This window comes from Hyperolius riggenbachi, chromosome 8 (assembly GCF_040937935.1).
Source record: "Hyperolius riggenbachi isolate aHypRig1 chromosome 8, aHypRig1.pri, whole genome shotgun sequence".
Classification (NCBI taxonomy): domain Eukaryota; kingdom Metazoa; phylum Chordata; class Amphibia; order Anura; family Hyperoliidae; genus Hyperolius; species Hyperolius riggenbachi.
The window spans coordinates 133,750,450-133,768,080 of record NC_090653.1 but is presented as its reverse complement, the minus strand read 5'-3'; the positions used below and the strand labels follow the sequence as shown (position 1 = coordinate 133,768,080).

Sequence of the window (17,631 nt, the reverse complement as noted above, 5' to 3'; positions counted from 1 at the left end):
CATTGCTGCACGGTGAACATTACTGTGGTTGTTACTGCAGATTTTATTTAATTTGGCAGTACCAAGAGACTGTCCAGTTACAGTTATGACTGTCATTATTACACTGGAAAATGGTGTATAAATGATGCAGATGCAAGGTGACTAATGAGATGCTTCTTTCTAAACACCTTAATCTTACTGACTTTTCCATTAAACCTTCACAGATTCTGTAGACAGATCACCATAGTAACAAGCAAAATTTGAACTTATAACTACATTGAATAATATAAATCAAGTTGGATATTTCACTGTCCTCCCTCACAAACTCACATTCGTCAGGAAGGGGGGCTAAAATCTGTTTCTTTTCTGAAGCATAATCTTTCTTATGCAACAATAACAATAATATACACCTGATTAAAAGGTATGATATGTTCTTCAAGTGTCACGTGTCACGTGCTGTCTCTCTGGTGTATTAAGAGTCCTTGGGCCTGATCTAATTACATTTTTCTACTAAGTTTTCTCTTTGGTGAAATCTTCACACCTTATCAATAAAATGCCTTTGAAGCCACCAGCAAGCAAGAAAATACTCAGAATCATTTTGATAGTACCTTTTCACCTACATTTTGGTAGTAAATCATCTGCAGAGAACTGAAAAGTTATTTTAAACAGAAGATGAAAAATTATCTCCCAGGAAAAAAAAAGGATAAAAAGTGATTTGGATAGGGCCCCTTGCCAGAAGAACTGTTTCATACATGAGCATTATTAAAGTTTACTTTGAAAGTAAGGCCGTCTCTGCATTGTATTCAATCACAGGCATCAGGCATACAGTTTAGATGCTTTTTTTAAAGTCATTTTTTTATATTCTTTATTTCCCCCAAAAAAGTTTTTCCACTAATTTACAAACAGTATAAATTCCATAATACACATTCACATTAGCAAACCTCTAATCCATGAACACATAATTTCCATATCCTCTGTTATCCTCACCCCTCCTCACCTCTCCCCACCCCTCCACACCCTCCCCACATCACCTTCTATGCCTCCCAATCCGACCCGTTTCCCCGTGAGCCCAATATCTTCTCCAATATGTATTTCCCCCTATTATTATCTTCTCATTCCCCTGGGTACTGGGGTCCAGTGGGTAGCATATATTATCCTCCTAGGGGTGGGGATATAGATCTAGTGTTGAAGGATCAAGAAAAAAAAAGAAAAACAGAATAGTTACAGAGAACATAGATGAATAGAAAGAATAAGAAAGAAAAGTATACAGACAAGAAAAATGACCATCCCTCCTCACATCCAAAAGGTGGCATAGAGTCGATATTCTACTATCCCAGGTTTCCCTCTCAATTACCATTAAATTATATTTCCCAGTCCTACATCAAACCAGAACCTCTTCCCCCTCTCCTCCCGTCCAGCTACACTCTTCAGTATTGGCGAATTCCCTCCATTTTTCCCATCTATTATTCTCTCTACCATATACTATACATGTAAGTTCCTCCATTCTCTGAATATACCCTACCTCATAGAGGCACTCAGTTAGTGAGGGAGCAGTTTGTGACCTCCAGTTCCTGCAGATCACAATCCTAGCTGTGTTAATTAAATGTATCCCCAAGGAGCCTTTATATTCTATTATATTACTAGTATTCAGATGCAGTAAGTACACTCCAGGGTCAGCAGAAATGGCTATATCTGCTACTTTCCAGATTTGATGTTTAATTATCCTCCAAAAATTGTTGTCAGTCCCTTACAACCCCATATTATATGCAACAGGTCCCCCCTTTCATCAGCATAGGGGGTCTGTCCTTCCCATCTTATTCAGTGTATCTGGTGTATAATACCACCTCATCACCACCTTATAACTCGATTCCTGTATTCTTGTCGACATGGACACGTGAGTCATTTTAATTATTTGGTCCCACTGTAGAGGAGAAAGCTCCCTATTCAAATCTCCCATTTGTTCTTATATTTCTGTGTGTAGTCCCTTCCATCACCAATATATACATATATGTTAGCTAATGAGCCCATTGTCTGTCCAGTCTCCATACACAATTTCTCGAACTATGTCAAGTCTCTTGATAATTCTTCTTTACTCCCCATTGTCAACAGAAAGTGCCTAAACTGAGTTAGACTCCAGTCACCAATCTTCTCTATCTGTAATAATTCTTTTATCCCTTCCCTACTTTTCCTTTTCCCACCTATTATCAAGGAGCATATCTGTGCCCTCTTACCCTGTCTCCAGTTCTTATAAGTCCCTCTTTGACATCCCTGTTCACCTTTTTGATTATCCAAAATCGTCATCGGGGAGAAGAGTCGAGGTGAGATCTCGTTTTTCCTACTCAGCCTATTCAGTACCTCCAGTGTATGTTCCACCAATATTCCTGCAAGCTGATTGCTTTTTGGGACATATGGGAGCTTAAAGTCATTTTTTAAGCTTTAGACATGCATTTTAATAGGGATACTTCAGGAATAGTTCAGGTTGAATTCTCTTAAAACAAGAAATGTTTGTGTCTAATGCATGGTTACTATGCGAGGAAAGCTTCAATCCATGAAATCTTCGAACCTGAGGAGCCATAAACACAGAATATCTAGGGAAGCATGTAACATAGTAATAATAGTTTGGTTGAAAAAAAGCCATCCGTCCATCAAGTTCAACTAAAATGAAAAACAGAAACAAAATAAACAAACAACAAACACCATCCTGAACCTGCACATATCCCAGTTGATCCAGGGATATGTAAAGAAGAAATTATGAGAATCAACTCAAGCCAAAGAACTACCACATAAGTCATTAAGTTTTACTGTTAAAAACACACCTGAGTTTTGTACATATGGTGGTGCTGTATTGTATTACCTCTGCCAGGCCTGTGGCTGTTATTGATGACAATCTGCACTATGGTCCCAGAGGCCTGCTGAGGGTCAGCCATGACACCACGGTTAGTTCTAGAGTTGGCATATTTTGGTGAGCTTCCTCCGTGTCTCAGTGAGCCTGAGCCAATGGAAGGTACATGATAAGAACGCTGGTAGGAATGTCTCTGTAAATTGATAATGAATCAAACATTTTATTTGCATTTTATTGAACAGTTATCAAGCAATATGTAAATATATTATAGTAGTCAATAAAGGGTAAAAACAATAAACTTCAACACATGACAGGTATTTAACCACTTCCGGGTTTCGGGTGGTTTGGATGTTCTGTGCTGCGGGGGCTCTTCAGCCCACAGCACAGATCAGATAGCAGGCAGGGCGATCAGACTTCCCCCCTTTTTTTCCCCACTAGGGGGATGTCCTGCTGGGGGGGTCTGATCGCCACCGCGCTGCTGTGCCTAGCGGGGGTACAGCAGCGCTATTCCTCCCTCTGCCTCTTTCCCTCCCTCCCCTCTTCATTATGGGCTGCGCAGGACGGAAATCCGTCCTGCGCCGCCTCAGATAGGCTTCAGCCTATCAGATGCCGGCGATCCCCAGCCAATCAGAGGCCGGGGATCGCCGATCTCCTTTACGCCGCACCGCCGTATGTATGTAAACAGCGGGGAAGATGTTCCCCGCGTGTTTACATTTACCCTGCGAGCTGCGATCTGAGGCTCGCAGGGTGTTCACAGAGACACCCTCCGTGAACTGACATGGAACGGCCGCTCATACGAGCGGCCGTTTCCATGGAAACCGCTTCAGGATTCAGGGGCGTACTTATGCGTACGCAGAATCCTGAAGTGGTTAAAGTATAAATCCACTAGCATTATACATTACGTGTTTTTAACTAGGGCAATGAAATACAAAAATACATTTGAATATTGCATTACTGTGTTACATTTTGGATGTACAAGCTGTTGAAGTATGAATTGTGTTAAAAGAAGTGTTAAACATTTTCTTATTTTTATTCAACTACATCTATGTATGTCTACCAGGCCCAGATTTACCTCACAGGAGCCTATAAGCATCGTTGTCCTGGCACCTTAGACTTCACCATCCATAAACCTACAAACCCCCACGCAAGTGTGCTGGCTGGCCCAGCTGTCACTTCCTGTCATAGGTAGCTATAGGTGCCCCTTAGTATTAGGTAGCCAGAAGTACACTCAATATTAAGTAGTTAGAGGTGACCCCAAGTATTAGGTAGCTAGAGGAACCTCAGCATTAAGTAGCAGCCCCTGACTGAAGGGAGATTTCGTCAGTGGAATGCTGAGAGCTGGGTGAGTAACCTCTCATTTACACTCTCATCAGGACTCTGCATAGAGGAGGAGTGAGGGAGGCACTGGGGGAAAGGAGTGAGCCGCCTTTCCATCATCAGGCGCTTGTAGGCATGTGCCTACAGTGCCCTTTGGTAAATCTCACCCTGATGTCTACCATTATTACTTTTGTTTTAGATAGAGTGGGGATGTGTTAGGACCTATATCAGGTCTAATTCTATGTGTACTAATTTTACCCATTACCCTTGTAGCCTGACAGCAGAAGAGGACTTCATTCCAAAGTTTTCACTGAAACCATCAGTTGTGGTGATAACTTCCAAATGAAAGATTTCCAGCAACTCCCTTTCATATCTCTGTCACTAGGGTGAAAAGCATCCACTGAAATGCTCATAGGCTTGAAAGAGTGTTTATTTATCTTTGTATGCAGGGCCGGATTACCAACCAGGCAACAAAAGCAGTTGCTTGGGGCCCCATTCAGAGTCAAAGGGGCCCCATCAGCACATAAACCAGCCCTCGCCATCCTGTTAGCGGTGGCTGGATGGTATAATGGTTAAAGGGACTCTGAGCAGTGCAGTAACTATGGAAAGATGCATATCATTTTAAAGCTCTCTTTCTCCTCTTTCCAATGATATATAAACCCCCACCCTATGACTTTTAGTTTTCGAAATTTTCGCGATTGAAATCGCAGCAACAGCAATTTGTCATTATCATTGGAAAGAGGAGAAAGAGAGGAGGAAGAGAGCTTCAAAATGATATGCATCTTTCCATAGTTACATTGTATTACACAGGACGACGTTTCTCCAAAGTCGGCAGCTTGATTCAGCACAATGCAATGAAATATAAGGAACCCAGGGGGATATAATTACAAACATCATGCTGGTAGGTGTGAGGATGTAATTAATTAGTTGTGGGTATACTTAAAGGCATACACACAGGCACTGCTCGGAGTCCCTTTAAGGGCTCTGCCTCTGACACAGGAGACCAGGGTTCGAATCTCGTCTCTGCCTGTTCAGTAAGCCAGCACCTATTCAGTAGGAGACCTTAGGCAAGTCTCTCTAACACTGCTACTGCCTATAGGGCGTGTCCTAGTGGCTGCAGCTCTGGTACTTTGAGTCCGCCAGGAGAAAAGCGCGATATAAATGTTATTTGTCTTGTCTTGTCAAATGATGCCATGTGCTGCTGATTGTCTTCAGAGCCAGGCTCTCCTCCTAGGTCCCCCTCCTGCTACTGTGCGCTCTGCCGCTGCCCACTCCTCCCTCCCTTCCCACAGAGAACCACAGCTGCAGCAAGAATGATAGCAGCAGATGGCAAACGCTCACTCACCTATCCATGATCCAAGCGATAGAGATCCCGTCATCTGAAACCCATCTGTCTCTTCTACAGTGCAGCCGCTCGCTCTGAACTTCCTGATTCTCAGATCAGACAGGAAGTAGGAAGTAGTAATAGTAGTAGCAACAGAGCAGCAGCACTCTAGAGGAGACAGATGGGCTCCGGATGACGGGACCTCTATTGCTTGGATCGCAATAGGTGAATGTGAGTCATCTGGTGCTGTCATTCTCCTCCGCTGCGGCTGCCTTCTCTGCTGGACTATCGTATTCACTGGGATGGAGGCTGCATGGTGGCTGTCTAGTTTGGGAGGAAATCGGTTGTTTGGTGGTGGGGTGGTTATGTAATTCTGCCTGGGGAACGGCTTCCGGTTTGGCGGTGTCCAGAGCTTTCTGCTATTGCCAGGCTGGAGATGCAGGGGGAAAGTGCTGCTGCTGTGATATCTGGCGCCCTCTTCACAGGGGTGCCCCAGCCCCTGAGTGCAAATGTCCCAGCCATTCATCTCTCACTCTGCATTTTGCCGCTGCTATTCCCTGCATTGTGCTGTGCACCCACAGAGGAAAGCGGGCTGTTGCCCATAGCAACCAGTAGCTCGGCTGCCCCGGTGTGTGCGGCATGTTGCTGTGCAGCTGCATCTTCTGATTCTATTACAACATGATGGGGGGCCCAAATCAGTTACTTTGCTTAGGGCCCCATTTAGCCTTAATCCGGCTCTGTTTGTATGTGTCAGAGTGGTGCAACTAAATATTATGAATTAAAAAAATGTTTGGTTTGGGTCCGCTTTAAGGCATAAATCAACAATATTCACTGTTTATTTCAAGACACATATGGTGGTGCAAAGCACACAATGTATTGAATGTCTCTGGCTGGCTGGCTGGATCCTGTAGTTTCTCTTCCTTTTGAGATTACATTGCGATATTACTGGACAGACCGGGTTTCTGGTTGCTGTCTAAACTCCTTTCTTTACCCCCTTAAGCACCCCATTGGGTAAACAAGGGGCAACTTGGAGGGGGCACCAGCCAAGCTTCCTGGTGAGCACAGATCACCTGATCTCACCCATCTCCTCTCTCTACTGTGGTTCGCACTGCAGAGCTGCAGCTCAGCAGAGCCTTATCTCACTGCCCCTAGTCAGTGTGGAAAAAAGCATTTAATTCATCCTACCCAGTGTCTTTACACCAAAGAGTACTGAAAATTGTTTTCCTATTACAGTCAACACATACTGAGAGCTACATATGGTTTATAATAAACACATTGGGAAGGGTGTGGGAGGGTTAAATTCTTTATTACTTACTGAACAGGGAGTAACTGGGCTGGAATGAAACTCTGCTGAGCTGCAGTGCGGCCCACAAAATGTTAATCTCACAGCAGCAAAGGGTGAAGGTGGAAGTCAGATTATGTCTATGTGCTGGAATTTGATTCCTGGGTCATGCAACAGACTTTTCCAAGGGGAATTTATTGAATGGCTGCAAATATTATACATATAGTATGAGCAATGGCATAGTCTCCTGTTGACTAGGGTGGATGAATTATAGCTTTCAACATAACTGCTTGTGTACACAGGTGTTTCTATTTACTGTTTAAAAGGTCTTAATTTGCATTTAATTAGAATCATTTGTGTATCAATAGTGTTTTCCTTGCGTATACAGTAGATAGTGTTTAGTTTTACACTACAATTGACTGTCTTCAGTACATTCCAGGCCTGGATTCACATCACAGGTGCCTATAGGCACAGATGTACTGTCACCCTAGACTTCCCCCTCCACGAACCGAACCTACAAACCCCCACTGAACCACACTGCAAATGTGCTGGCTGGCCCAGCTGTCACTTCTCCCTTACTTCCCCTGCCTGTTGTAGGTAGCCACAGGTGTCCCTTAATACTGAGTGTACCTCTTGCTACCTAATACTGTTACAATCTGCTGGTAAATTCCTGCATGTACTACCTCTGCTTCACCAGCAGATGTCACCAGCCTCTATGAATTTGCAGCCTGAACTTTCCTCTGCCCACCAGCAGAGGGTGGACTTTCTGGATATCTCTGGCCTGGACTATCACATGACCTTTCAGCATGGCATTTAAGCCACACCTGAACACTCAGAACTTGCTAGCTCTTTGTTCCTGGTTCTAGCCATCCTGCCCTGAGTTCCCTGTTCCTGGTTATATTGTTCCTTTATTCCCTGCTCTATTGATCTCCTGGTTTGACCTTGTGCTTTGTATTACCGACTATTCTTTGCCTAGCGATTACTGTACTGTTTGATCTCCTGTGTATGACCTATGCTTGCTGACTATCCGTGTGTCTCCTCCTCGATTGTTTATCCTGCATTTATATATATATATATATATTGTGCTTACTATTCTGGATCCAGGGTCCGTGACTCCATGTGCACACAGTTCTATACACTGGACCTACTCTGCATAACTCGCTTTATGCAGAGAGGTCCTTGTATAAACCCTGATTTTCATACCTTTTTGTATGCTTATTGTATGTATCTACCTGTATTATTTGGTTGCAGTACATGTATGTGTGTAGAATACATTGCCTGCAAGTCAATGCTGATTGTTTCCATGCATGAGGTTAATGCACAGCATTACTTTATTTTCATTTAATAATAAATTCTTATTCATTTATTCCTGGTTTTGTCAGTCTTTTCCTAAACAGTGACATCTCTGCCTGGTTGCGGGTTTGTGCGTTGGTTTCTGTTTGCTCCAGGTGCAGCACACAAACTCCATGCAAAACATAACAAATACTAAGTAGCTAGAGGTTCCTCTAGGTATTAGGTAGCTAGAGGTGCCCCTGATTGAAAGGAGATCTGATCAGAGGAAAGCAGAGAGCTGGGTGAGTAGCCTCTCATTTACACTCTGCTCGGGACTCTGCATAGGGAAGGAGGGAGGTACTCTGGAAGGGGAGTGAGGCGCCTTTCCAATATCAGGCACCTGTAGGCATACGCCTACAGTGCCGTATGGTGAATTCAGCCCTGGCACAATCAGAACAATACTTAAAACACAGAAAACTATAATGGTTGGGGCCCACTTCCTGCCAGTGGTCGGCAAAGAGCTGCAACGGTGGGACCCTATGACAGCTAGACACTTGCCGCAATTCTAATTTCAAATATTATGTTTAAGATACCTATAAAGAGCTTTCAACATGCCAAAATGGTTTGAGACGGCTCTACCTGTGGCAATGTGAGCAGCATTTTCCAATCAGTGAAACAAGCAGCCAAGTCTCTTCACTCTTCTATTTCCAAAAAAATTCCCAAAATCTTTGGCCTGGATTTCTTTTGTCATGACTTTAAAAGGCAGTATAACCATGATGAATGTTAAAAAAGGCATATTTAAAGTGTACGTTTTCACCGTGCCCTATGGTTTTCAGTTTGCCAGAAAGTTAAAGATGAAGTTACATTTTACACATTTTGCTTATATTCTATAGTACTCAGTATTATTATTAATGTATTTATAAAGCACCAACATATTATGCAGCACTGCACAATAGATACATGGGTTAACATACAAGGTAGGACACACAGAAAAGTCACAAAAAAACAAGATCATGCAAATGATTTCATAACAATACAGTGTTGGAAACACTGGGGAGGAGAGCCCTGCCAGAGGCTTACAATCTAAAGAGTGGAGGTGGAGGCAATAGGTGCATCTGTTGAGAGCGTGTCCAACAGAACGTATTATTGTGCTGGTGTAGGGGGGTATGCAAGCATGAAAAGGTGAGCTTTGAGGGCTTGTTTGAAGGTATTAAAGGTGGGGGAGAGTCTGATGGATGGTGGGAGCGAGTTCCAGAGAGTGGGGGCAGCCCTAGTGAAGTCCTGCAATCGTGCATGGGAGTGAAAAAGGTTGCAGTCATGACTTTGTCCCTGTTTTAGTGGCTGGATAGAGTACTGGTTAAGTGCTTTGCCTCTGACACAGGAGACCAGCCCTTCCTGTTCAGTTAGCTAGAACCTATTTAGTAAAGAAACCTTGGGCACCTCAAGTGCTTTGAGTCAGCCAGGAGAAAAGCGCAACATAAATGTTCTGTGTCTTGTCTTGTTTTAAGGGTCCTCTAAAACCTATCCTCCATGTTATATCCTCCATGTTAGCTGGAATCCTGTTCTTACCTAGTTTTAACACAGAATTACTTAACTCCTTCCCGACCGCCTAACGCCGATAGTCGTCGGGAAGGTGACAGCCCCAGGACCGCCTAACGCCGAAAGGGATTTGCAGGGGATTCGCACGCCTCCCCTCTTGAGTGACAGTCTAACAACAACAAGCTGCTATTAGGCTGTTAGACGGCTCCGTCTATTTACATTGTACAGGGCTGTGATCTATGGCAGCGCTGTATTGGGACAGCCGTGCCTCTCGGCTCTCTCCTGGAGAGGCTCAGAGAGTGATCTGCTCTTATAGGCTGATGCCTATGAGAGCTGATCATTGTGATTGGCTGGCGGGGGGAGGGAGGGAGAGTAAAGAAATAAAAACAAAAATATACACATTTATAAAAAAAATTACAAATAAACAAAAAAATAAACAAACACTGCAGCAGGGATCAAAACCACCAACAGAATGCTCTGTTGATGGGCAGAAAAGGGGGTGATTCATTTGTGTGCTCAGTTGTGTGGCTCTGCAGCAAGGCATTAAAGCTGCAGACCAACAATTTGTAAAAAAAAAATAGCCGGGTCACTAGCGGGGGTGTAAGCCTGTGGTCCTTAAGTGGTTAACTGGAGGCTATGACTACTGAGGTCAGAGGGAAGAAGATCTGTGAAGTGTCTCATAGTCACATATCACATGTCCCATAGTCATGAAGCAACCAAAGAGACATGAGAGTCTTACGTCAAGGAGAACTTACACCAGCCATAGAAGTGAGTGAGAGTGCCAGTATTTATAGTGTACTCTAACTGACATGGGCCATGATGAGATAAACATTGGTACACAGTGTATTAGTCCTACTAATAATTTGACTGAGGTCCCCCTGCTATTAATTTTGTATTGGAAAGCATGAAAAACGAGTGCTTTTATCTATGCAGACGTGTCAGTCAAAAAGCAAAATTCAGCCAGGGCTCTCTGGAAAGGTGAACAGAAAAGTAAATAGGTCCAATCACTCTCTGGTTGAGGAAATACTGCTACGTTCAAAAAAAGGTAGTATTTTGTTTGTCATACAGCTGTAAAAAGCAGATTTTATGTAAGGCTGTCTTGGCTGCACCGAAGAATTCAGTCCTAGAAATCAAGCCCTTATACTGCAAATTAAATATGAGACTCTATCCTGTGTTACTGATGTGGTATTTACCATTAGTACTAAATATGCAATTAATGGTGTCTGTGTGTGTCTGTGTGTGCATGTGTGTGTTTTTGCCCCCAAACATAGGGTTTACCCTGCTACAAAGCGCACACTATTGATAGTAGGTTAAAAAGAAATATAGGCAATATTGAATAATACAAACAATGATAGTATTTATTGTTCTATAATTCTGTGATAAATGTAAATGTATCTTTAAGAATGTATTTGCAGAATCATAGTTTAAGGGTTAGTGATTATAAGTAAGCATGCATCAACACTGTTACCAGTTGTTGTATCATCATCACCCAAGGAAGAGGAGACTCCGTCAATCCTCCGTAGGGGAAAACACCTGGCGACCCAATCCAACATGTCTGTTGGTCTCAGCAGAAAAGTTCCGGAGTCCAGGTGTTTTCCCAACCCAGTTATACCTCCTAAACCATAACACACACAAACGCATATACAGTCGCTGTCGTAGGCCCTTATCTCAGTACAAACCTTTGATATCTGCTTCTGTGCAATACAACACAGCTGAGCGTGGGCACCCCATGCCCAGGCAGTGAACAGTATATTTTCAGACTTCATGAAGAATGAAAGCATACTGTGCAAAAAAAAACAGATAAAACCAGCTAGAGCAAGATAAAGGTGGAACTGCAATGGAACAAATATGTTATGCTGACCTAAAGTTAACTCCAGAGGAATTCCAGAGGCTCGAGGGTAACTCCAGGGATCAAGTATAACTTTATAGATCAGATGGGATGGGAACAGTAATCTCACTGTACAATCCATACAATCCAAACATATCACATGTGTTTCACAGTGTGTGTGTGAAGTGTATGCCGACAGAGGTGCCTGGCTCTTCTACAGACCATATATGCTATTGCTCCACTGTTATTGCCTGATGAAGCGGGATCAAACCTGCGAAACTCGTTGCATTGTCCCCCAGATTATGTAAATAAACTTGTTGTATTTGACAAACACATTGGCAATTTTTGTGTCTGCTTGGAGAAGGTAAGTCCACCACTGCCTCCTCATGTTTTAATTAAACTTTTTAGATACTTTTATCCTTTTGTCGCCTCTGTATCCATACTACGCTCTTCCAGTATGTGTGCAGGTCAGTGTTAAGCCACATAACTGCCAGCAAACATGTGTATATATATTTTTTAATACTGGTATGTCTCGGATTTGTGTGTCTGTTTCTATGTTTGTTTAATTGCTTGCAATATTTTATGTTTTTATTTTTAAATAAGGTTAAATCCCTCCCAGGAGGTGGAGCTCACACAGGAACAGATCTAGACCAAGTTGCGCCTGGGGCAAGGTCAGGTTTTGGCGGCTAAAGGTCAGGTTTTGACGCCTAAACTGCCATTCATTTTGCCGCCTTTTTAAGAATTCAACAAACTGTGCCTGGGGCAAGAGACCCGCCTGCACCCCCCCCCCCCCCGATCCGTCCCTGAGCTCACATGCCCTTATTTACCTGTATAGACCACTATATCTTTAGCTGTGACTAAGTAGTTACCTTTACTCCAATGTGAGTGAACTATCAGCTGTTGATTGTCTGCAGTTTTGTGCTAATACAGATTGGACGCCTTCCTTTTCCCTTGGAACTTCGCTTTGGCACGCCTGTGTCCTGCTCACAGCGTACGTGGGTTGGTTTGAGCCAATGTACCTTTACTCTACTAAACCTCACATATGTGTTGAGAAACAATCGTTGTGACATTATGTATATGAAGTATGAATTGGTAGCATATTTGGCCCTAGAAGAGGGATTAGACAGCACTTACTGCTTCTCTGTTAGCAGGTTGTCGAAAGGTGTCTGGCTCATGGTGTTCCCAGGATATCATTCCATCTCCTGAATAAAAAACAAGAGAACAAACATCACATCACACAGTTTAGAACAGAAATAACTCATAGAAGTTTTGTTTCCACACGTCCGCATATACAGCTGCGGTAGACAGAGATAATATATATTCAGTCCTGTAGTTCCACAATGAAAGTTGCCGGGCTATGCTGGAACTTGTAATTCCACACTAAAGACTGCCAAAGAATGCTGGGATGTAGGCATGAAAGCTACAGCTTGCTGGACTTTTAAAGGGAACTTGAAGTAAGAGGAATATAAAGGCTGCCAGAGTACATTTAGTTTATTTGCTAGTGAGTTGGTGTGAGTGGTAGTCGATAGTGTTAATCTATTTCACACTTTATGCTCATGTGAAACTCCTCTCCTAATTTCTCCACTCACACTAACCCTTCTACTACCGTACACCTAACACTAACCTCATTGCTGCTAACACTAACCTCACTACCACTCCATCTACTATTGCTGCACCTAACACTAACCTCACTACCACTGCACCTGATACGTAACCTCACTGCTACTACACCACACTAACTTCACTGTCACTACACCCAACACTAACCCCACTGCCACTACACCTAACACTACCCTCACACAGAACAGAGTCTCAAAGTGGCATTATATCTGAATGTGAAGAAGACAACAAAAACAATGACAGCTAACAATGTTTTTTTGCCTAAGCTAAATAAACTCAGTTCATCCAACCTTTCTTGGTAAGTGAGACTTTCCATCCCACTCAATTTAGTTGCTTGTCTTCGTACCTGTTATAAAATGTTAATGTCCTTCCTATAGTGTGGTGCCTAAAAACTGTATCTCATACTCCTGATGTGGCCTCACGAGTTATTTATACAGCGGTAGTAGTATAACAGCATCTCATTATTTTAATTCCCATATTAAACATCTCAGAATTTTAGCTTTAGCTTGGCATTGAGTAAAGTTGCTTAACTTTAATCAATCAGTGTTCTCAATCTCAAATCCTCCTCCAAATCTAATATGCCCATCTGTATGCTATTTATTTTATATGGTGCTCTACCATTGGTACATGCAACATTTATAACATATAAACATTAAATTTCATCCACCATATACCTGCTCAATTGGCCATAATGTCAAGATCCTGTTGTAATATGCCACAATCCTGCTTTGTGTTGATATGTCTGCATATTTTTGTATAATCTGCAAAGATGGCAACATTACTCTGTATGCCATCCACTAGATCATTAACAGATTATTAATAGATAGATTGAAAAGGATTGGACTTAGTCCTGACCATTGCAGGACCCCACTCCTAACAGTTTACCAATTTGACTATGATCCATTTACTAACAATATTTGGCTTCTGTCTCTTAATCAGTTCTCTATCAAAGTAAACACATTTTCTCCTCAACCCACTTTCTCGGCTTCTGCACCAGGGTTGAAATCATTGGAGATCATAAATAATCCTGCAAAGCTGGCTTGGTGTTGATTTATTAAAAATTCTATGCCTTCGGGTGAAACAATTGTACAACCCTTGTCTGAGCCATACTGGACCATCAGATGATGAAATGATAAATAAATGATTAATTGGTTGTGCAATTGTAGTCCCATGCAGGCACCCACATTGAGAACTTAAAGAGAAACTCCGACCAAGAATTTAACTTTATCCCAATCAGTAGCTGATACCCCCTTTTACATGACAAATCTATTGCATTTCACAAACAGACCATCAGGGGGCGCTGTATGACTGATTTTGTGCTGAAACCCCTCCCACTAGAAGCTCTGAGTACCGAGGTACTCTGGGCAAACTGCCACAATGTAACAATGTTCACAGACAGGAAATGGCTGTTTACAGCTGTCTGTTAAAGCCAGAACAGCTAGAAACAGCTACATAACCTGCCCACAGTAACAATGTCACCATGTAATACATGTCAGAATGTGAATCTGGGAGAGGAAAGATTTTACAATGAGCAAACACTGACTAAATCATGCATACATAATTATTGTAAAAATGAAGCACTTTTTTTATTACATTATTTTCACTGGAGTTCCTCTTTAATTTCATGAATACAGTTGCATGCAGGCAACTGCAACACAACCAGTAATATACTAACATTTCAGTAACCTTTACTATACACCAATATAATCCATGTTAGCGTTGCAAAATGTTCCCCCCTAATAGCAAGCATAATAAATGCACGTATGATTGGGAGATTACTTATGTTTTTCTATTATCTTTAGCCCAGGGCAAGAGTAGTAAATCAGGCCCAGTGAGCGAAGTTATGTCCTCCCTGAACTGTTTGTTCTTAATTTTAGCTGTTTTTGTGCTTAGACACGGAAAGCATCAGTCTGATTTCAAAACAATTTATACACTTCTGCCAGAATAACTAAAACTAGCTTGTTCTTTTGAAAATATTCTGTACTCTAAAACATATTTCAAATTAGAATAATGTTGATTTCTAACTTCCATAAAGGGAGTCTATGTCCAATGAATATCAATACTATAGTGATGCTTTCTGACAGTGTATGAAAATGTCATTGTTTACATATCTACTTGGATTGTATTCATGTAGATTTTCTGGATTGTAAATTATATACAGAGTAGTAATTAATTCTTTCAATGTCTTTTTGAATATCAGGCATATGCAGTCAATATTGTACTGAGATAAATATTAAGTAAAGTATAAGTCACTACATAAATTATTTTTTATTTAACCAGTAAGGCCGGTTCACACTGGCACTTTCAGGTAAATGGATCCGTGAAAAACGATACAATTTCCCTTCAAACAGATCCGTTTCGGTTCAGTTGGTTCGGTTCCGTCCCTTCCGCCTCCCCCCCCCCTCCCCTCCAGACCCCCATAACCAAAGTAGATTTTGCAGGCAGGCTAGTGTGTTCACAAGATCTGTTTCTCATTGCCTCCCATGAAGTGCTTCAGCCTTCGTTCCACTGGACTCTGCTGTCCAGAAAAATTGCTGCAGCACCAAACTTGTGATGCATTCAGTGGTGTGTACAGAACTGTTCCGTCAATACTGATCAATGTGCACAGATCCATAGGTAAACATTTGATCCGTTCACATCCGTTAGGTTCCGTTACGTTACAATCTGTGACCGGACCATTTTTTAGTGCCACTGTGAACTGTAAGCTTTCTTTTCCACACAGTAATAACACAAGATTACAATCAAAGCATGAAGTTCTTGTGAAGACATATTGAGCTTTTATGCTGGTAATACTTCTGCCTATTTGTTCTTACTGTAGTATCGTTAACCTATGTAATGTCAATACACAATTACTCTTATGTTTATAAGATACTTCTAGTGCTCCCAATCTGTTAAGATAGGTTGATGCTTGCAGCTTGTATGCTTGCATGCTGCATTATGCATTTTTTAGGGCTATAGTCAGGACACGCATTGTTCTGAAAAATAAAACCTCAGTTTTTTAATTAGCTGTTCCTAATCATCATGTTTGAATGAGTATACTGTATTTGTGCAAGTGTGAAAAGTGTTAATTGACTCTTCTGTTTGAATGGCCACACCCCCTTTTGCACCTCCATCTTACTTAAGTGTTCCTCTGTGCAGCATATGTGACTATGCAAAAATAATGCATTGTTTTGCAAACTTATACTGTACCTCTGTGTTTTAATTAGTTGTAAGGATAGTGGCTCTTTATCATTATGTTTGAATTAGTATTTGTGGGTGGGTGTGAAAAGGGTTAATTGACTTGACCATTTCCAGATAAATGCCTACTAACTGAATATGTTACATAGGCTAATGATACTGAGAACAAATAGGTGCTATAACAAGAACTCATATAATATTTCCCATAACAAATATGCCTATAATATTCCATTATGTTTCATCTACTACCATAGTATCACCAACATAACAAGAATAGGCCCACTGCCCCAATGCAGAGCCACAGAGGAGAGTGGAAACCTGCACAATTACCTGGCCTGATGCCTCTACCTTCTCTTACGTTCACTACTATCCCTGCTCTCTGCACATCTCAGAATTGGGGTAGATACAGGAACTGAGGTGACTGGAGACTCTCATGAAAGATCAAGTAAGTATGCAGATTACAATGCTTTCCTGTTCCTCTGAATTGGGGTGAAAGGAGATCAGTGGTAGAGTAGAGAGAACAGGTGGGCAGATGGGCAAGTGACCAGTCACAGGAAATGCGGAGGCCCAACCAGCAATGCAGTGCTCCACGACCCGGCACACAATAGCTCTCCAGGTAAAGTCTTGTAATTGTAGACATTCTTATAGATCACTAAAAGCAAACCTGAAGTAAAAATAAACTTACAATATAATGAATTGCATGTGTAGTACAGCTAAGAAATACAACATCAGCAGAACATATTTTTTTTGTTTCAGGTTTGTTTTAAATTTTACACAGCAACAGCATCCTTACGTTGTTGTAAATGGAGATGCATTTCTAGATTTTACTGAATACTGTATATACTTTTGGCATGAGGCCTAGGAACATCTATTATATCGGTCATTTATTTTAGTCTGTAATCATTAATATATATTATTATTTTTACACTCTTGTTAGCAAATATTTTACTGACTTCTGTGCACATTTGTTTTCTTCTGAACACTAGCTCAGTATTTTATTACTTTCACTTCCAATGTGTTTAGCTTTTCTTTTCTTTAACAGCGAGTATTTCTTTGGCCAGTATCCCAGACATCTATCAGCATAGTCAGGCTCTAATTGTTCATTGTGACTTAGCATGATTTCTTTTTCTTATTCTCCATATAAAGTAAAAGTGTTTGCTGACACTTGGAAAAGGTCATAAGGAGATGCTAAATTTAGAAAGAGAGCAGAAAAGTCTTCAATGTGAAAACAAAGAAAAGGGAAAATTATTAAGTTGCGGCCAACTAGTTAATGGACTGGGAGCTTTTCGGATTAGAACAATAGCTGTATTGCTGGTGATGCTCTGCAGTTTTCCTTTTTAAAGAAACTTGATTACTTTCCACTTATAAAAGCCACTGGTTAGTTGTAATCCTCCAAGAGGTTCCTGGCTATTTTATGGAAGTTTTAAAGCATAACTCTCATTACCCTTCCC

General features: G+C 41.6%; 1 protein-coding gene across 2 annotated transcripts in view; it reads right to left on the bottom strand.

The window, feature by feature from the left end:
- Window positions 1-17,631, bottom strand: part of CHRDL1 (chordin like 1) — a 133,905-nt gene that overhangs the window by 16,017 nt on the left and 100,257 nt on the right. For both annotated transcript variants that reach the window (XM_068249607.1, XM_068249605.1), the window contains 2 exons: window positions 12,518-12,585; window positions 2,834-3,014 (listed from right to left, as the gene is read on the bottom strand). In XM_068249607.1, coding sequence (XP_068105708.1) covers window positions 2,834-3,014; window positions 12,518-12,585 — 249 coding nt within the window. The remainder of the gene's footprint in view (window positions 1-2,833; window positions 3,015-12,517; window positions 12,586-17,631) is intronic.